The 21,563-nt window shown below is 35.5% G+C and overlaps 2 protein-coding genes and 1 pseudogene across 5 annotated transcripts; all 3 read left to right on the forward strand.

Moving 5' to 3' along the window:
* Nucleotides 1-93: 93 nt before the first annotated feature.
* Nucleotides 94-786, forward strand: LOC109706054 (translation initiation factor IF-2-like). Its single transcript, XM_020226859.1, has one exon. The coding sequence runs from the start codon at nt 94-96 to the stop codon at nt 784-786; it is 693 nt and encodes a 230-aa protein (XP_020082448.1).
* A 6,975-nt stretch (nt 787-7,761) lies between these two features.
* Nucleotides 7,762-10,190, forward strand: LOC109706052 (uncharacterized protein At1g04910-like). 4 transcript variants are annotated; one of them, XM_020226854.1, is made up of 3 exons: nt 7,762-7,978; nt 8,073-8,182; nt 9,840-10,190. In XM_020226854.1, the coding sequence occupies exons 1-3, from the start codon at nt 7,839-7,841 to the stop codon at nt 9,938-9,940; spliced, it is 351 nt and encodes a 116-aa protein (XP_020082443.1). In that variant the 5' UTR covers nt 7,762-7,838; the 3' UTR covers nt 9,941-10,190. The 4 variants fall into 4 exon arrangements, with proteins under 4 accessions (XP_020082443.1, XP_020082444.1, XP_020082446.1 ...); XM_020226855.1 differs by having other exon boundaries at nt 9,871-10,190; XM_020226857.1 differs by lacking the exon at nt 9,840-10,190 and adding an exon at nt 8,260-8,471.
* Nucleotides 10,152-11,191, forward strand: LOC109706055 (annotated as a pseudogene).
* The last annotated feature ends 10,372 nt before the right edge of the window (nt 11,192-21,563 follow it).

Here is a 21,563-nt window from a genome sequence, read left to right on the forward strand (position 1 = left end):
GAACGTAAATGGACACTCACCGTGAGGGGAGGAACTAGGGTTGGCCGCCGGCGATATTCCGGCGGGCGGTCCGGCCGGGGATGGGTGCAACAGATGGCGGGGCTCCGGGGCACTCCACATCAGGCGGCGCAGGGCGGCCGGAGGTGTGGCGGCGGCGTACGGAGCCGCCAACGCCCCTGCGGTTTGGTGCCTTCCAACAGTCGCCGGCGGCGATGCGGCGGCCGGGGCTGGTCGGGGCCGGTCGGGGACGACGGCGGGGGTCGAGGCGGTGGCCGAGCTTGCGTCGGCGGGCGGCGGCGATGCCCGGGAGTGAAGGCGGCCCGCGCTCGGCCCGTACAGCACAAAGGCGGCGGCAGGGGGCACCTGCGGCGGCCGGCGGTGCTCAAGGGTGGCCGGGGTCGGGTGCGGTGGTCGCCGGATGATCGGCGGAGACCTCCGCGGCCGTCGGGAAGCGGCGGCAGGGCTCACACACCCGAGCCACCCAGCTTCGGCCTGGGTGGTGTCCCTGGGGCCGCAGGCGGCTACGGCGGCTCCGGCGGCGCACGGCGACGGTGGGGGTCGGCGGTGACGGTGCCGGCGGGGGTGCCTGGGTCGGGGCTCACCTCACTCGAGGCCTGGCCGGCTCAGGGTGGTGCTGGGTACATCCTCGGCCAAGGTGGAGGGAGAGGGAGGAAGGTTGGAGCTTGGGAAATCATTTCCGGCGACGGCGGCGGCTGCCGGCCGCCGGGGTGCAAGCACGGCGTGGACAGGGGGCCTCCTAGGCGGCTGGTGCACAGGGAGGGCTAGGGTTAGGGTTTCCACGAAGCCCTAGGTTCCAACACACATATAAATATGTGGCAAAATACAATTTAGCCCCTCAAATAAGAATATTTCTATCCCAGCCCTTCACAACGCGTGAAATATGCGCGAATACACCTTCACAAACAAATTCACGCGAAACGGCACATAAAATATCGCACTTTTTGCGAAATTACCCATTTGCCAACACCGACCTCTCCTCGATCAACGTGTGATCTCCGCAGATCCGTCCGTCAGATTTGCGAACGGATTGCACCAGTGCGATCAGCACTTCGGAGACAACAAAGCTACGATTTGTTTCACCACGATCGGCCACGGATTCACGACAAAATCCAAACTTTCTTTCCAATAGAAGGAATAACACATAAATACATATAAAACACGTATTTTCGGATTTTCTCGAAATTCGTGCATCAAACTCAAAATCCGTCAGCGCCAGTAGTTCCAGAATAGCTGAACCGGTCGAAACGAGCTATTGGATCGCTATGAACGGAGTCCGATACGCGCCAGAAGCCTACTCTACTCCGTGGCTTCTCCGAAAAACCGGAGTTACTATTCACTTAAGTGAAAACTAAAAGTCGCGTATCTTCTCCATTTTAGCTCATTTTCGCCCAAAATTTGACGAGTGCTTATGTAATTAAATTACACACATAAACATCAGCAACAGAGAGTTTAGTTGCACTGTCAAAAAAATCTCAGTCCTTACACCAACCTTCTTCGAATAGAAGGAAACACACACATAAATACATATAAAATATGTATTTTTAGATTTTCTCGAAATCCGTGCGTCAAACTCAAAATTCGTCAGCGTCATTAGCTCCAGAACAGCTGACCCGGTCGAAACGAGCTATTGGACTGCTATGAACAGAGTCCGGTACGAGCCAGAAGCCAACTTCTCACCGCGGCTTCTCCGGAAAATCGAGTTACTATTCACTTTAAGTGAAACTTGGAAATCGCGTAGAATTTCCGTTTTAACTTGTTTTCGCCCGAAACTTGACGAGTGCTTTTGTAATTAAATTACACACAAAAACATCGTCAACTGAGAGTTTAGCTACACTGCAAAAATCTCAGTCCTTACAAGCGAGACGATCAGTGATAGTGTTGCCCTCCCTGTACGTGTGTTGAATAATGATCTTGCAGGCACTCTTGCATCGACTATTTCGTCCCCTAGGGCGCATTTTTGATACCTTTGCTGAAGAGGTGGATCACCTAGAACAAGTCGCTCTCCAAGATAACGTGCGAAAAGCCGGCCTTGGTTGTCTCCGTCAGCGCCAATCGTTTGGTCCATAGCTCCGAGTATAGAGGATGGACGTCCAAATAGCACGAAGCTCCGATGAAGATGAAGAGGCCATCAGAGTCTCTGGTCATGAGCTCGGCACCTCTACTTGAGTCTCTTCCAATGAAAAAGCCGTCAGTGTTTAGCTTTATCTAGTCATCAGGAGGCAGGTGCTAGGAGATGGCGAAGTCTATTTCCAGCAGTGGGCTCGCTCCTTCTTCTTTGAGCTCGGCGGGAGCTCACAAACATCGTAGGGCTGCGAAGGAAGCGGAACGACGATGCCATAGAAACCGTTGTCGCCACTGCCATTGCAGCTAGGTGCAGGGACAAAGCGGCAGGGCACGCTCGGAAGACGGTCGACACAGTAAGCGGCCTTGAACAGTGGTGAAAGAGAAAGCAAAGGGTGAAATCGATTCGACGACGCGATTCAAAGAATGGGATGAACGATTCAGAGAATGGGATGAAGCAAGAGCTCTATAAAGAGAGGAAGCGGAGAAAAAGAAAGGGGGAGAGGTGTAGAGTAATTAACTAGTGCGAGAGATTACGAAATATGAAAACGAAATATGAAATTCGCTAAAAAAAAACCGAAATTCTCTTTTATAGTTAAAAAAATCATTATTGGGACACGGTATACAAGAATTCCCTGTTCGAGTGCCAGTCCGAGTTAAATAATTAATTATTTAGTGTATTTAGTGTGTTTATGCAATAACTAATATTTATTTATATTGATTACCTAATTATTATTTTTTACTAATATAATTATTTTCTTAACTAATTATCTAACTATTAAATAATTAACTAATTAATTTATTAAATTACTTATGTTAATTAAATTACCAATTAACAGTACTCATTCTTAATTAACTTATCTATACTACTTATAAAAGAGGGAGTTTTAAAATTTTTTTCTTTCCGAAAGTGCCGGTCGTATTAATATAATTCCAACCACATACTAGCAATATCATTCATTCAACTTAGAATAAATCACAGTAAATTTCACTTTTTATATGCGTACCCTATTTCTTAATAACCGTCGCCTACATAATATCGTATTTTATCACAAATAATATTTGCGATCTACACATTTCTTAAGTATTTTCTTTCTCACGCCACCTATATAATATCCATCCAATCACGTAACATCTTCCACATATATAATATTTAATCATATTTTTTTTAAAAGTGAATATATAAAAATTATCTCAATTTTATGAGATATTTTTCAATAAAATATAACATATGAATTTAAAATTTAAAATTTAAAATTTGTCGATAAATGTGATGCATAAATTTATATTCATTTGAGATAATTATTAAATAGTTGTTGACAGACCTTTTTTTAGTAAGAAAAAATATTGCATTCCATTTGCGAGAACAGAAAAAAATTCATATTTATCCAAATTTCTGCCAACCAAAAGCCAACCGAAAGATATCTACTATAGAATATTTTTTACAAGTGCCTCATAAAAAAATATTTCATACTCATCAAAAGACGAAAATCGCTACGTAACACACATTGAAAATAGGGGCAATTTCACCAGTACCCCTCTCAAATTTATAAATTTTATGGATAACCCTACAAAAGTTAAAATATCATGCATACCCTTTAAAATGTAAAAAATTATCATAAATACCCCTACAGTCAGTTTTCCCTTATGAAATAAGGGATTAAATAATGAAATAACGAATTTACCCTATTAAATAAGGGATTAAATACTGAAATGACGAAAGTCAGTTTTCCCTTACGAAATAAGGGATTAAATAATGAAATGACGAATTTACCCTATTAAATAAGGGATTAAATAATGAAATGACGAATTTACCCTTAATTGTTTGATACTACTTGAGAAATGTAGTGGAGATCCTTCAACTATAGCTATTTTGAAATAATTTCCTTAATAAAACCCCTTAACTTTTAGTTTTTTAAAATTTAGAGATTTAGCGTCAAAAAAAAAGAAAATGTATTAAATTTAACACAACTTTTCAGCTAAAATAACTCAAATAATTTAATTTTAATCGGCAAAATGTATGGAGACCCCCTCAACTATAGACGATTTTGATATTAGACCCCTCAACTTCAAAATTTTTTTTTTGTTGACACCCTTTTAACCTCTATTTATTTTAATATGAGTTTTCATATTTATTCATTATTAATTTTATCAAATTAAATAAATTTATTAGTTATTAACTACTAATTGGTTTAGTGTTATTTACTTAAAAGTAAGCAATATTAAATTTGGCGAGATCACCAATTTGATAAAATTCATAATTTTTTAATTAAAATTGCTTAATTTTTAAAATTAAAGATAAGGAGATGTCAACCAGAAGAATAAAAGTTGAGGGGGCCATTTCAAAAAGACCTATAGTTGAGCAAGTTTTTTTTCATTTTCACCTTCCAAGAGACTACGGTATCGTTTGGTTCGAGGATAAGGAAAAAGTGGCTATTCCAGAGATAGGTATAAATTGAGGTATAAGCAGGGATTAGATCAATTTTGCGTTTGGATGAAAATTGGGTTATTCCTGGGAATAAAAAAAATAGTGTTTGGTTAGGTAAGATGGAATAAGAAAGATAGTGGGTTTTATAAATAAAAAACAATCATATTATCCTCTTATTATATATGAATTTAAATTTTTAAAATTTTAAATATATATTTTTAAATTTAAAATTTTAACTTTGAAATTTCAAAATTTGAAATTTAAAATCTCAAATTTTAAATTAAAATTTTAAAATTTAAATTTCAAACTTTAAATTTAAGATGAAATTTAAATTTAATAAATATAAAATATCAAATTTTAAATTTCAAAATTAAAATATCAAAATTTAATTTTAAAATTTAAAATTTAAAATTATAAACTAATTTTGAGATTATAAATTATAAATTTTAAACATTTAAATTTTTAATTTTTAAATTTTTAATTTTTAAATTGCGGTGGGAACAATTAATTAAAAATAATTTATTATAATAAATTTATAATTTTTTTTTAAATTCTACTTAAATTTAAATTTAATAAAAGAATTTATTATAATATTTAAATATAAATAATAATTATTAATATAATAAAAATAATGTATTATAATATATAGTACAATTAATAATTTTATAATAAAAATATTGTATTATAATATATAACATATTATATTTATATAATTTAGTTTTAATTCAATTTATAATTTTAATTAAGTTTGAAATTAAGCATTGGAATAGTGCTATTCCAACAAAATGGTGGAATAGCAAATCCCTTGCTATTCCGGGATAACCGGGAATAGCAAGGTTTGACCGGGATAAAATATCCCGGCCAAATTTTATCCTGTTTGGCGGAATAGCGGGGATAACTTTCGTTATCCCAGCTTATTCCTCCAACCAAATGGGGCCTACAAGTCTAAGTCCCAATAAAAAAATAAAAAATAAGTTTATAGAGACATTGTAAATAGCCTACAATGGAGGGGTTTTTATACTATTGAAAAAGTCACATTTAGTGCATTGTACCGGAGTAAAATTGGTATTTAATATATATAACGACACTTTTTAACCAAGGTTGTGATAAGGGATATATATGATTATTTATGAAATTCAGAAGAGTATCTATGATATTTTGAATTTTAAAGTGCTATTGATGAAATTTTAGTCTGCAGAAAGAGCATGTATGAAATTTTCCCTTGAAAATATTTAGTATCTACTATTTTTCAATTAACTAACTAAAAAGAAATTACGTTTGAAAAATAAAATGATTTAAATAAACCTATCAAATCAACTTTAAATTTTAAATTTGATTCATAATTTCAAATGTGAATTAATATTTTAATTAAAAATGTAAAATTAATTAAAATTTCAATATTTGGGTGTGTAAACAGTATTTCAAATCCAAAATAATTAATTAATTTGAAAATATATCAAATTTCAAAAGTAGATGGGATGATAAATAAATTATTGTCTCTAATAATTATTTGTATTCAAATTGTTGATTCAAAATTAACTTTAAATTTTGAGTTTTATTCATCAATTTAAGTTGGAATTCATTAATTTAAATTTTAAAATTTAGATACACATTAAAAAAATTAAAATTAGAAAAAAATTAATTGATAAATAAATTTATACCGCCAATGATTATTTAAATTTAAAATATAAATAAATATAAAATTAATTTAATTAAATGTGACGTGAATTGGACGTGCACTATAACTAGTTATTTAAAATTTAGGACTATCTAGCAATATTTATGATTAATTAGTTAATTAAATTTGTTAATTATTATTTACTTAATATTTTTATATTAATTAATAGATAAAATATTATTATTTTAATTTCAATTTAACTATTGAAATACTATTTTTTATTCCAAAAAACAAGCCAATTTTTATCCAAAAACAAAATTGGTCTTGTTTTTGTTTATTCTAAAAGTTTATTTATATCAAGAATAATTATACTTTATTTTCAAGCTAAACGATGCCTAAAATTTTTTTTTTTCTTTTTAATCTTGCGCATAGACTCTTAAATCTTAGAAACCCCAAATTTATGCAAGAATAAAGATATCCAGTTTTTTTTACTTCCTTAAATTTTTTATTTTTTTCTTCCTCTATGTTTCTATACTTTTTAAACATAAATTATATATATTATGTTGAAATATTTAATTATTAAATAAAATATTAATTTTTTTCTTTAATAACCTATGAAATTATGGTGGAATTGCAAAGTGAGGTTACAACTTCTTTACTCTTGCAACTCCTCTCTTTCTATACTTTTCATCTCTCTTTCTATACTTTTCAAACATAAATTACATATATATTATGTTGAAATATTTTATTATTAAATAAAATATTAATTTTGTTTTTAATACCCTATGAAATTATGGTAGAGTTGTAATTAAAATTATGTTGAAATTATGTAGAATTGGTGAAGCCATACGACGAGTATCGAGTCGTTGTAATTCGAAGCATCTTGTGGGGACAAGTAATTATTTTGCTGTATCGATTTGAAGGTTTTGTCAACTATAGAGGACTTGAATTTTTTTAAAAAAAAACGAGATTTGTGTGTCTCGACTTGATTAACCTGCGGCGGTCTAGTCACGTAACACCCTTCTAGACAATCCTCAAATAATTTTATTTGGAAAATCGTGAATTATTTTTTGCTTTTAAAAGCAGTATTTATTTATCAAAAATTGAATTTATGTAAGTACCACGAATGATTTACTGCTTTCTAAAATACGATTACTACTTTTTTTAACTATTTGATGCATGTAAATTTAATTTTAAAAATAAAAACTTTAGAACCCCTATTTATAATTAATAATCTCTACGAGTTTCTTGTCAAATATTTCTATCTATGTGAATCGCATTGTTTGATACTTTGATCCTCAAACTATGAGACCGATGACACTTTGATACTCAAACTTTTATTTATTATAATTTTTAGTTTAAATTTTTAAAATTATTATAATTAAGTTCTATAACCTAATTTAGTTTGACTAACTATTGATATATCATTAATATAGAGGTAAGATAGTAATGCTGTGATTGAAAAGGCACTAATAATTAAAATATTACATCATTTTATATTAATAATATATTAAAGTTAACTAAATTAGATTATATAAATGATAATTTTGAAATTTTGAGTCACAAATTACAATAAGTTAAATTAAAATTAAAGAACAAAATTTTCCTCAGGAATTTAGCCATTTCCGCCTCTCTCTCTTACTCTCGCTCGCAGTCTCACCGTCTTTCTCTCTCTCCCGCTCTCTCGTATGTCCAACCGTGCAAGTCACCATGGATCCAAAAGCATTAACACGGCATCTTCGCCGCGTAGAACCTCTCTCCGCCATTGTCGTCGTCCTCCTCCTCCTCTTGGTTCTCGTTCTCGCTGCTCTTCTCCTCTTCCTCTTCTCTCCCAACTCCATTACCTCCATGTACGCCTCTCTCTCTCTCTCCCTCATCATCATTATCATCATCTTCTTTGTATCTCGGATCTAGTAACCCGGTGTTCTCTCTCTTTGGAAACAGTCACATTACTTCCGTGGAGGAGAGGGAGAAGCCCATCGCCATTTGGAAAGCTCCCAGACAGGTAGAGTGGAGGCCCTGCGAGTGGTGGTGCAACAACGAAGCTTCGTCCCGTAAGTCCCTGAACCCTAAATGGACCAATTCTTGCTTTTTAGGGCTAGGGTTTGGACCCAATTTTGGAACTTTGCAGGATACCAAGGATCTACGTGCTGAGGAACCGGTTTTGGCATGAAACCCCCTTTCTTTTTTTCTCTATGCAATATATTGTAACTGCTCCAATATATTGTTCGTCAATTTTTCTTGTAATTTATTTGTTGAACGCAGTGGAAATATTTGTTTGTACCTTTTGCGGAAGTGACCCGTGCTAAAATGCGATGAGTCCTGATCGTAGAGATTGATTCACGTGTCCTTGGATTATCCAGGAAGGTCTTCTAACGCTCCAAATCCGTGATAGATCGAACTATAAATGAGCACAATATCTAATCCACCGTTCAAAAACCTCTAGAACAATAGCTTAATGGAGGATGTGGTTTCTCTCTCTCACAAGACGGCTCACAAATTACTCACGAATTTATGAGTATTTTGTCTTTATTTTTTCTTGTTATTTTCATGAGAGAATAAACCGTATATATATAAAGGATCCCAAAACCCTAATATGTAAATAAGAGATTAGGCCGAATTTGTTTATAATTGTTATCCTAATATGGTTAGAATATATTTCTAATTAGCTTTTTAATTTAAAAGCAAGATTAATCCAAACCCAATTAGACAACATAATAACCGTCGGATCGAGCCCAATCATAGGCACACCCGATTCGGTTTAACCGAATGCCAATACTATTAATGTGATTATTTGCTAATTTCGAAAGAAAACTTTGAACGGGGATTGTATCATGCCGATACCTTGTCAGCATGGTATGGTACGACAAGGGAGGCACAGTCCATGCCGTTCGGCACTTAAGGTATGTCTGTTTCATGATTGGCATGAGAATGAGAAATGGAATTGAATTGTATTGGAATGAAAAAATAGAATAATGAAATATCCAAAACTATTTGGTTCATTATTGGAATGAAAATCGAAATGAACAATTGGGACACCTAGGATTCTGAGACGGGGTTTTTGGTTAAGGGAGGAGAAAAGAGAGAGAGGAGGGGGTGTGTTTGTGAGAGAGGGTTTAGAGTGGTTTACTCTAGAATGAGCCAATTCAGAATTTAAAGCCAGATTAGGCTAAATAGATTGGACCATTCCCATTACGTAGTTGAATGGGAATTAGAATCCAATTTCTATAAAACAAACAACAACTATTGGAATCAATGAATCTCATTCGGATTCCAAAGTCTAAAATTTCTGAACCAAACAAGCCCTTAAACCCATGAGAGAGATGGATGTTCAGTTTCCCCTTTCTTTTACTAGTTCTTTTTGTTTGTGTTTTGGGTGACTGCATATATTTATCTTTGAAAAGTTTGAAAATTGTACATTGTCTCTTGAAGTTGCTTTTTCTTTAGAAGGCGTTCCTCTAAATTTGAAACGTTTGTTAGTTTCTCTACCGATTGACTACCGCTTATCAGAAATTTTTTAAGAAATATTATAAAATAGATTTTACTTATCAGTAGAGTGGTCGTTTCAAAAAAAAAAAATCAATTTTAAATAGTCAATCAACAGAGAGGGATAAATTTGCAAACTTGTGAAATGTAACTCATAAACTGTAGGGGAAAATTCTTGATATTAAAGGTTTTGAGGGGAATGTATGCATTTTCACTTCTTGGCAGGATTATTTATGCAATTCCTCCCTTGCTGCAGCTCTCCCAATAAAGAACAATGGCTACATCAGAATCGACTGTTATGGCGGCCTCAATCAGATGAAACATGATGTATGTACATCACTGTAGGGAGCTAGCGTTTTCCATGTTAGACATAAGTTTACTCATTTCATCTAAACGTTTACTGGGGAAACCTTAGAATCTCTCTATTGTGGCTCGATTCAACTTTATAATCCAGTTTTTGGTCACATTGTTATAGATGTCTCAGTTGTCCTGCAGGACTAGCTATTAAACACCACTAAAATTGAGCAACTTTCAATTATGTGGCTTGATAAAAATCTTGTAATCTAGGTTATGATTTCTTAGTTTTGTTGGATCCTACTTATTTTGATTGGTTTTATGATCCAACATTTGTAACAATCTGAACCATTTGGAGTAAGGGTGGGATTATGTTAGGATTATGGATTTTTTTAGTTGTGTGATGGAATAGGGATTGCACGCCTGCTGAATGCAACTATGGTTTTGTCGAAATTTGAAGTTGCTGCTTATTGGAATGAATCAAGGTAAGCTTGAGGATGCTAGAGAGTAACTGTCTTTGATTTGTTGATTGATATAGATAATTACTGTGCAGATCTATCAGCAATTTTGCAGATGTTTTTGATGTTGACTACTTTATTGAGAAAATGAAAGGCTTTGTGGCAATTGTTAAAGGGTTACCAGAAGAAATTGCATCAGAAGAGCCATTTAAAGTGGACTGCACAAGCGAAAGGGCTATTTTGACTATGTTGAGGGCGTGCTTCCTGCCCTCTTGGAGCATCACTATGTATCCATCACACCAGCCATGAGCCAAAGAAGGGATAGGTGTGTTTTGAACCTTAAATTATATGAATGCATTTAACATTCACTCATAATTACTTGATTTCTATATAATTGGACCATTAGTTTAACCCAGTTGACATTATGTTTCTTTGTTCATTTGTGCAATCTGTTTTCTCTCTCTGTATAACATACATTTCAACTATTCTACCTCTGAATCTGTGGAAGCATTCTTGTTAATATTATTTCCAAAGGTATCAAGAGTTAGATAAACAGATGAAGGGAAAGAGTGGCTCTCTGCAAAGCGAATGAAGAGTGCCTTGTTAATATTCATTTTTTTATATTTTGTATTGTTCATCTTTCGGTGCCATTGTAATTTGAAAAAAATTCTGACAAAGCATATGTAGCTTGATGATATGTTGGAAAGGCATAACTTTAAGCGTGAATTTCTGTAGTACATGTTTTCTGATGTATTACTAAAAAAATTTACTCTCTAATTTGATAAGATGTTATCGGTTGCGATTCTCTGGCTGCTTAATGACCCGTTACCCATTATATTTGTGCCTTTAGTCTCTAATCATTTCTTAAGAAATATGCAAGTTGCTAGACATGATATAGATAATCAACTTGTACTGGCTTGCGCAATTATCCGTCACCTGCTCAGTTCAACCTNGTGTAAATGTTACACACGAATCGAATTAGAATTAGGATTCGGAATTCGGTTAATATCATAACCAACTTGTGGGTTAATGGATAATCTAATCGGAATAGGATTTCGATTAGGATTACGTTAGGATTTTCTAATTATAAATATATGTCATATGACATATTAAAATTAATGAAAAATTAAGCAAAAAGAAAAAGAAAACCCTAGACGTCAATCCTTTTTCTTCCTTAAGTCCTCCACAATTAATCCATCGGTTTCGATCTTCAAAAGTTGCTAGCACATCTAGAAGATTGATTCATCTTCCTCAAATCGACGCAAGGGTTAATTCATGATCGGATTACGGATTGAAGCGGTCGTCTAAATTCGATCAAGGGCGTGATTTCGTGTGGACACGAGTAGAGGCCAGGTGCGTTAGCGGCTAAGCGAGGACGAATAAATTTTTACCAACGATTGTCGACTTCGCGGTGATCTCAACCCGCGCGAGGTAAAATATAATAAAATATAGATCCTATTTGATTAGATCAATTAGATCTGTTATTAATGATCTAAAACGAAACATGAGGTGATCTTTGGTTTTCAAGAAAATTTTTAATTGTGTTATTTTCTTCCGCTACGTACACATGATTTTCTTACACAAATATTGTGTGATATTTTGTCTGGTCATCATGAACGATGCTACCATCACTTTCGTATAAGTGCTGCTACATTTATTGCACTCTGCGATGCGTTAGTCAGGAGAGGGTTGGTAAGTAGTACAAGAAATATGATTGCTGACGAACAGTTAGCCATATTTCTATTTGGCATAGGCCAGGGCGTTGCAAATCAAATTATCATGGAAACATTCCAACATTATGGAGAAACTATCAGTAGATATTTTAACAACGTTGTACGTGGCATTATGAGGCTAAAAGATGAGTACATAATGTTGTCGTCAAATAATACTGCCGTGCATCCAAAGATTAGGGATAATCCAAATTTTCATCCTTTCAAGTTATATACGCTTTTATATATAATACATTGGATTATAAATATTTTATTACTACTAATGTTTTTCATGTTTTCTTTTCAATTGTAAAATGCTATTAGTGCGATCGACGGAACACATGTTCCATCTGGTAGTCCAAAGGAGTAAACAAGCACGATTTCTCTTTTGGAGAGGGTTTACATCACAAAATATGATAGCTTGCCGTGTCATTTGATCATAATTTTATATTTGTATGCACAGGTTGGGAAGGATATGCTGCCGATATGAGAGTATATTGATGGGCATGCGAAAATGGAGGTTTCGTTGTTCCCGAAGGTAGCCATGCTAATTTTTTCCCTCTTATAATATATATCTATATTATATATATATATATATATATATATATATATATATATATATATATATATATATATATATATATGATTATACTTTTACTGATAATACAGAGCTATTTAACAACTAGTAATTATCTTAATTGCAGGAAAATATTACTTGATAGACTCGAAATACGCAAATACAGATAAATTTCTTACACCCTATAGAGGATAGCGTTACCATATTAGTCAATTTGATGCTAACACACGGGCCGAGCCTGCGCTGGTTTCCGGTGTGCAGGTGCGCAGGTGCGGGCCCGAGTCCGCAACAGGCCAAGCCTGCGCAGATGGCACGAGTGCGCGGGTGCGGGCCCGCGTTCGCAGCAGGTCGCGTCATCCCGCTCGCAGTAAAAAAAAAATGCACAAAAAACAACGTATGTAAAAAAAAATATTCACATGTCCTATGATGATCAGAACAAAAAATTAAAACTAATTTAATTTTTTTTTTCCTCTTTTCGATTTCACAAAGAAACCAAAAATTGCAGAACGGATCTACATCAAGGATTGATCAACGAAAAATATGCGATCTAAAACACACGCATCACAAGCATGATCATATAAAACGAAAACAAGCATGCAGGCTCTGATACCAATTGTTGGAAATAATAGGGCAGCGGAAACTTACAAACCGGATAGCCAACGTATCCGGGAATCCAAATCGAATCGGATTGCTTGTTTTACAAGCCTTCTTGGATCGTCCTTGTCTCGATGCTTCTGGATCTCCCACGTTTCTCGCCTTCTCCTTCGCGTACGCCTTACGTCACGAATCGGATACGGATTTGATGCGACGGATGCCAATCGAAGAGGGCTACCAGAGTCCTCTTCTATATCCACACTCCAAAACCCCGGGAACGTAGGTGGAAATCCCAGAAAGGAAGAAAAGAGAGAATCGTAGAATATTGAATTAATTCGAATATCAATCGTCTCAGATGGGAGAAACAAGGGGACGTATATATAGAATAACGAAACCCCTAAATATTCTGAATCTCAAATAGATTAGGATAAGGATTAGGAAATCTATTAACATATAATAGATATCCACTAATAGATACGTTTCTTAACTGATAAGAAACATATAATTTATTCTTATCCTAAACCCATTAGGATAAATCACAATCCACATCTTAAGTGGATCGGGTTAAATCAAGACCCGCTAATGTGGACACACCACATGGCTACAGTTTGATTCAATGTGTTGTTATCTTTGTAACTGTTCGTTGATTTGAAGATCTTTTTGGTGTATATAAATGTTTGTGTACTTAGTTATTTTGCCTACAAATTTATATTAGTTTTTCTGTCTTGCATTATGTGAGCGTTGAATTAATTTAATTTTACAGTGAAAGAAATTTGTATTTTGTATCATACTATTATTTTCAAGGTAATTGCTACTTGAATCTTTGTATTTTCATGTCAGCCTTATTTATCTTGCCAGAACTACAATTATCTCAAAATTGTTTTCATATGTAGCTAATAGTTTTGTAAAAAAATTGGGTAAAGTATTTGTAATTTAAAATTGTTTTCATATGTAGCTAATCATTTTTACAAAAAGTGGGTAAAGTATTTGTAATTTGAACTCAAGAAAATTTTAAAATAGATTTTCGTAAAATTTTGATAATTTCAAAGGCACAAAAGAATAGTGTAAAATTATATTGGTAACAAATTACGCTAAAATTAATTTAATTTGACCCCCCGAAAAAATTGCAATCATCTAAATTTAAATGCAAAAATTAAAAGCTCTTATTTATATAGATTCATGTGAGGGGTATTTTGGTCTTTTTATCTCTATAACAACCCACTATTATTTTTATTCCACTTACTCCAACCAAACACTATTTTGTTTATACTTGGACTAAATTCAATTCTCAACCAAACACAAAATTACTTAACCCCATCTTAATGCTGAACTTAACTCTATCCCTGAAATAACTAGTTCTTACTTAACCCCGAAACAAACCGAGCCTTAAAAATTTATTAAATATTAAAATCTAAACTCTATTTCCTTTAGACTGGATTATAGTTTTCTTTTTTTTACAGTGAGTTAATATTACTTCCAAATAATACTGAAAGATTTAATTATTAATAGGTTGGATTTTATAGGATAAGTTTACAATTATATTTAGGAGATAACGGAATCCGCTTATTTACATCAAAATAAACAATAAAATTCAAAAAACTAATTTTACCAATATCAAGTTACGCCGAAACAAATAGAAAAGGTGATTGAATTTAACTTTCAGATTGTATGAGTTATATCAAAATAAGCAACAAAATAACTACAATTTAGAAAAATTCAAATACCATTGCACTTGAATTATGTTGGATCTAGAGATTCCTCAATCCAAATGTCTTCCAAAAATTACAGTTTTGATGCTAAAATCATGTAAGGTGTGGTTGTCCGAATATATTGTATCTTACAAGTTTACAACTTTTTACTAGTTTGAAAAGAGTCCCTAGGGAAATCACTGAGGGCGTATTTGTTCGAGTTATATAATATTACAGAATATTTTGATATATGCAGATATCTTGTATTTTTAAATAAGATTACTACTGACACTGAATTAGCGCGTTTGGTTTAATGCGGTAATATAATACTGGATTGCAGTATTTATAGCATTACTATAATTGATTCAGTTTATAAAATTCAGTAATCTTGACAATAAAGTATAATCTATTCCAAAATTGCTCTTAGCCATATTTTGCAAACATTTTTTTTTACTGGTTACAAAAATAATTTTTTTACTAAATTTTATTTTAAATAATTTAAATTTTTTAAATTTTAAATTTTAAATTTTAACAAAAGTATAAAATTTAAAATTTGAAGATAAAAAATTTAAAATTTGAAAATTAAAATTCAAACTTTGCAATTTACTATTTGACAATTCAAAATTTTAAATTAAAATTTTTAAAATGACATATTGAAAAGGTTTCAGGTGTTGGAGGGATAAACTTGTAATTTTATATAATATACAAAATTAGTCGCCTTCAGTATCCAGCATACACACCATCCCGCTCGATAATATTTTCGGTGTTATCTTATAATTTTTATAATACTATAATATATACCAAATAAATTATATATCAAATAAATTAAATATAAAAATTTTGATAAAATTGTCTGTATTACTGTTCGAACAATTCGGATATATCTAACGCTACCAAAAAGGGGAGGGCGCAACGTGGAATTGATGACTGGATGATGAATCAGATTGGTGGGTGGGTCTGGGACGACTCATTAACTTTTGGCGGAAACCAGGCTTTAATTTCTCTTCCTGTACTTGCAACCATACAACAGTCACATGTTGCCCGTTGATTTGACCCATGTACCGATGCTGGGTTACAAAATACCATGTTTTTTTTATGGGGGTAGGTCTAACACTGTTGGGCTCCAAAAATTTAAAAACTATTTAAAATTAATTCTTAGTAAAAAAAATAATTATAAATAATAATAATAATAATAATAATAATAAAATAAGTAAAAAAATATCTAGACCTTAATTAGATATATATAGTATAAAAACTAGAATATACAATTTACAACTATAGTTGCTGATTGGACTGTACGTACGTTTATCCATTTGAAAATTATATTCACGTAGTTTTATGTACACCGTAACCGTAATGAATTCAACTCTTCGTCCCAGTTTTGTTTCATCGATTAACCTTAGATGAGCTTCATTATAAAACATAGCTCAGATGTCTAGTTAAAGTGGGTGGGTGCATTTATTCTCATATGTACGTGTGGCGTTCGAGGACGACTCTCCGCATCTTATCACGACCTAACTGCAATGGACCATGCACATGCAACACGGGTCACTTCACAATTATTAAATGCAACGTATACCACCTTTACAAGTCACTGGTTGCTCGTAGTTTAGGAATAGGAGGAAATTAATAACAAGTGTAAGTAAACTACGTAGGCTTTTTTAAATCAAAAGTAAAGGCCAAAAATCGTACTAAATTTGTGTGATGCGAAGGGATATCGAAATATCATTTTCAAGCTAATTAAACTTTTAGAAAAATTAATAGGTTCTGTTGGCAAGTGGCATATCCACATCGGCCGATCTATTATTTCATCCTTATACACATAATAAATCCATTATTTAGTTGAGGAATAAAGTAGGAATAGACTATTTTATCTCTCTAATTCATCCAAACACTATAAGAGGGAGTGGGTTTATTTAATCCCCTCTTAACGGGTTATTCTAGAATAACCCATTAAGAGGGGGATTTGTTGTTCCACCCTTTTGGTGGAATAACAAATTTTTCTCTTTATACCTCTACTAGTTTAATAATAAAATATTATTAATTAATATATTATATATATTATTTTATTAATTAATTAGCTAAATTAAAAATTAACTAATTTAATAATAAAATATTAGCTAAATTAATAATTATTTATTAGTGTGTTTATGCAATAACTAATATCTTCATTGATTAATAAATTAATATTTTTACCAACATAGCTAATTAAATAATTAATTAATTAATTAATTTACTAATATATTAATTTATTAGCCTAATTTGTTAACTTATTAAATTATTTATAGTTAGATAATTTATTAATTAACAGTACTCACGCTTAATTGACTAATGATTAATTAATCTGTTCATTAATGTATTAATTAACATTTATGATTATCTAATAATATTCATGATAAATTAATTTTTTAAAATTATAAATTTGAGATTTTAAAATTTTAAAATTTAATTTTGATTTTTAAAATTTAAAAGTTTATATTTTAAATTTTAAAATATAAATATAAAATATAAAAATTCTAATTCTAATATAAAGAAAAGAATAATATTATTATTTTTTATTTATAACTAACCACTTTAATTCTTATTCCATCTTACCTGAGCAAACGCTATTTTTCTTATTTCTAGGAATAATCTAATTTTCATCCAAATGCAAAATTAATCTAATCTCCGCTTATACCTCAATTTATACATATCTCCGGAATATCCACTTTTTGCTTATTCTCGAACCAAACGATATGCATAAGATGTAGATTATTATTTATCTTAAGTTACGAGCAAAATTAAGTTATATATTTCTTATTAATTAATAAATATATCTACTAATATCTTAACAGATATTCTTATTTTTACTTTATGTGAGAATCAGGATGTCTATACTTATTCTTATCTTTTTATGAGAATCAGAATATTTTAAGAGATCTAATAACCTATATATAAACCCTTTTCTCTCTGATTTTGTATACGTAAGAAAATGATTTTTTTTTTCCCCTTCTTCTCATTCTACTTTCTCTTTGAAATTTTCACATCTCTACTTCTTGTCGAGGGTTTTGGAGGGCAGACAATTGTAGAGACTCTAATAGCCTTATGCGACCATTAAGCATAGATATCTTGACACAACGTTCAATCGAAAATCTAGAAAATTATCGTAGATACAGGAGGTTGTAAGATAAGTACGATGTTTCAACTAAGGTCTAAAATGCCGCACCGTGCCGTATGGCACGGGGCGGCACGTACCGTGCCACCAAGAAGGTGGCATGGTACAGGAGGGGTCTCAGACCCCCCTCCATGCCACGGCACGCAGTGGCGTGCAGCACGAGATAGAGCGGTATGGAGCAGCGTGGCATGGCACTGTGCTTTTTTTTTTTTTTTGCTTTTTTTATTCCTTTTATTTTTTTCATTTTGTTTTATTATTTGGGATATCCAAAATATTCTGTGTACTTCATGCCCTCAAAGACATTACAAATAAAAAATTTACTTATTAGATAAGTCAAAAAAATTATAATTTAATTTTTTTTGTTTATCAATAGACGGACAAAAGATTTGTCCAAACTCTCCGCTTCTATCACATATATCTATTTTTTTCTTCACAAATTATTTTATCAAAATTTGTCGCACCGTAAAATTTTTGCCGAATTAAGAAAACAAAATCGAACTCAATAAACAAATTTTGAGCTACATCAAACATAAAAATTTATTTTTGCGCTAGAACATTGAAAATACTAATAAAATTAAAAGCTAAATTAAATCAATTGATACTTTAATTTATTTAATTTATTTGTCATATAATTTATTGCTTAATTTTTTTGATAGATCAACTAATTTTTTTAAAAGAATTAATTAAAAAATAATTATTTTCAAATACTTTTTAAAATTATTTTTAAAATTATTTTTTTGTATTTTATAAAAAATGGACTGTAATATGGTCAAAAAAAGATATCTTTGTATTTTAAAAATTCTAATCTGTAAAAAATTTTATTCTTGTAAGGACTGAGATTTTTGCAGTGTAGCTAAACTCTCAGTTGACGATATTTTTGTGTGCAATTTAATTACAAAAGCACTCGTCAAGTTTCGGGAGAAATCGAGTTAAAACGGAGATTCTACGCGATTTTCAAGTTTCACTTAAAATGAATAGTAACTCGATTTTCCGGAGAAGCCACGGTGTGAAGTTGGCTTCAGGCTTGTATCGGACTCCGTTCCTAGCGGTCCAATAGCTCGTTTCGACCGGGTCAGCTGTTCTGGAACCAATGACGCTGACGGACTTTGAGTTTGACGCACGGATTTCGAGAAAATCCAAAAATACATGTTTTATATGTATTTATGTGTGTGTTTCCTTCTATTCGAAGAAGGTTGGATTTTGTCGTGAATCCGTGGTTGATCAAGACGAAACGAAATTGCAGCTTTGTTGTCTCCGTCGTGCTGATCGTACTGGTACAATCTGTTCGCAAATCTGACTGATGGATCTGCGGAGATCGCGCGTTGATCGAGGAGAGGTCGGTAGTGGCAAAACGGTATTTTCGCAAAAGTCGCGATATTTTATGTACCGTTTTGCGAGGGATCGCACGTGGAGGGGCGTTCATGCGTTTTAGTCGTACTGTGAGGGACTCGGATTGAAATTCCGATGTTTGAGGGGCTTTCTCGCTTAGTTGCACCCTGTATATAGTTGTTTTCTAGGGTTTGGAGCCATCTAACCCTAACCTAGCCTTGCCCTAGCCCCCTAGCCGCCTCCCCCACATTCCCCTGCTCCCCCTGCGCGCGCCCCGGCCACCTGAGCACGCCGCCGGCTGCCGGAGCTCTCCTCTCCACCCACTCTCCATCTTTCTCCATCTCTTTCTCTCTCCCTCTCTTCTCTCGGGTTGTGTGAAGGCCCGGGGCTGCGCCTCCTGCAGACCCTCCCCCTGGATTTCACCGTGCTCCGGCAACCTTCCCCGCCGACCGCCGCCGTCGCCGGGCGCCGCCGCTGCTGCTCCTGCGGTCTGCTGCAACCCAGGCCGAGCCTGGCCGAGCGGGGTTGCAGCTGCTGCCAGCGCGCCGCCACCGCCTGGAAACCCTCCCGCCGACATCCCCCGTGCCCGGGCGCCCCTTCCCGCCGGTCGCCGCCACCCCGACGCGCCGCCGTCGCCGCCTCGGCCAGCCGCGGCCGCCCAGCCCGAGCCCAGGCTGTTGTTGTTTGCGGTCTCTTTCCCGCGCCGCCGCCGCTTGGGTCCGCACCCGAGGAGTCCCTCCGACCTCTTGCCACCCTCCTCCGCCGTCCCCGACCTTCCCCGGCCGCCGCCGTGGCCGGAGAAACCCGCCGAGCCCGAGCTTCTCTCTTGCGGGCTCGGGTTGCTTCGCCGACGCCGCCGCCGCTTCTCGTCGCCAACCGAGGTGAGCACGGTGTTCCTCACCTCCCCCGCACCCGCCCCTGGCCCCCGCGCGCGCCGCCGTGCCGCCGGAAGCCGGCCGGAGCAAGGTTGCTCCGGCCAAGCCCGAAATAGGACTTTGTTTGGGGTGTTTGTTGTCCTGGGCTTTTCGAGCCTCCCCGACCTCTACGGAAGGGAGCACGATGATCCTGGCAAGTTGCTGATCATCGTGCTCACCTTGGTTTCTGTCGGGAAGGCCCCGTTCCTCCGTTTTGGTGATGTCGCTCCGTTTCAGCCTTTTTGGCTGCTGTTTCGGGTTTGTGCTTGTTTTTTCGGCGATCCGAGGCTGTTCCAATGCCTCCGGAGGTGAGCACGGTGACCGCTGGTCAGTGCTGATCACAATGCTTACCTTCCCTTGGATCAGAAGTGTCCGGTTAGTTCTGTTCGGCGCGATCTTCCCTGACTGCGCGCTATTCTCTGAACCTTCGGGTTGCTCCCGCGCTTCCCACAGCGAGCCGCTGTGCTCTGGATCATGAGCACGGACTCCGGTACGTCGAGACTTGTCAGTACGTGTCTCTGCGGACTTCCGAAGTCCTCGGTTTGCGTGAATGAGCCGCTTGATCGCTCAAATTACATAAAATGATGAGATTTTATGTAATTAGAGGGTCTTTTATGCATTTATGCTTTGCGTGGCTACTGTGGGCAGTGTGTGGGAGTTTGTAATGACCGCTGGACTGATTGTCCATGATCCTGTAGTTTTTGCGGAAATCGAAAAGTCGATTTTGGTGCGTTTTTCGGCGAAATTCGGCGAAAGAACGCGGTTTCGGTTCGGATTTCTTCCGACATTGTTTGGTTGCTCTGTGAGTAGTCGCTAAGCCTTGTTGGCTGGTCACCATCATCACATTGTGGGTTCGGTGATGATGGGTGAGCGACGGTGGGTTCCGGTGTCGAAATAAACACATTCGGGAACCCGGATTCGTACAATTATCCGGCGATAATTGTGTAGGGGTGTTATCTTGTGTTTGCTGCCAAAACATCCAAATTGAAGTGTTTTGGGGCAGCAGGTGACTCGTGACATGAGTCGGTGAGTTTCGGGACACTTAGTGGGTCCCGACGGCGTCCCGGTGTGGTTTTCGGGACTTCCGGCGAGTTACGGTAATCGGTATTGGGAAACCGATCTTCATGAAATTATTTGTGGGGTTGTGAATACTGTGATTATTAGTTGTGGGTTAGATACTAACCCGGTGGACCCTCTATAGGTCCTGTCGACATTCTTTTGCAGTCAGGAGA

Source organism: Ananas comosus, unplaced genomic scaffold (genome assembly GCF_001540865.1).
Source record: "Ananas comosus cultivar F153 unplaced genomic scaffold, ASM154086v1, whole genome shotgun sequence".
Lineage (NCBI taxonomy): Eukaryota > Viridiplantae > Streptophyta > Magnoliopsida > Poales > Bromeliaceae > Ananas > Ananas comosus.

Bases quoted from the DNA above. Each gene is read 5' to 3' on its own strand.
- LOC109706054 (XM_020226859.1), top strand. From the start codon at position 94: ATGGCGGGGCTCCGGGGCACTCCACATCAGGCGGCGCAGGGCGGCCGG.
- LOC109706052 (XM_020226853.1), top strand. From the start codon at position 7,839: ATGGATCCAAAAGCATTAACACGGCATCTTCGCCGCGTAGAACCTCTC. The intron at 7,979-8,072 runs GTACGCCTCTCT...CTTTGGAAACAG, and splicing joins CCCAACTCCATTACCTCCAT to TCACATTACTTCCGTGGAGG.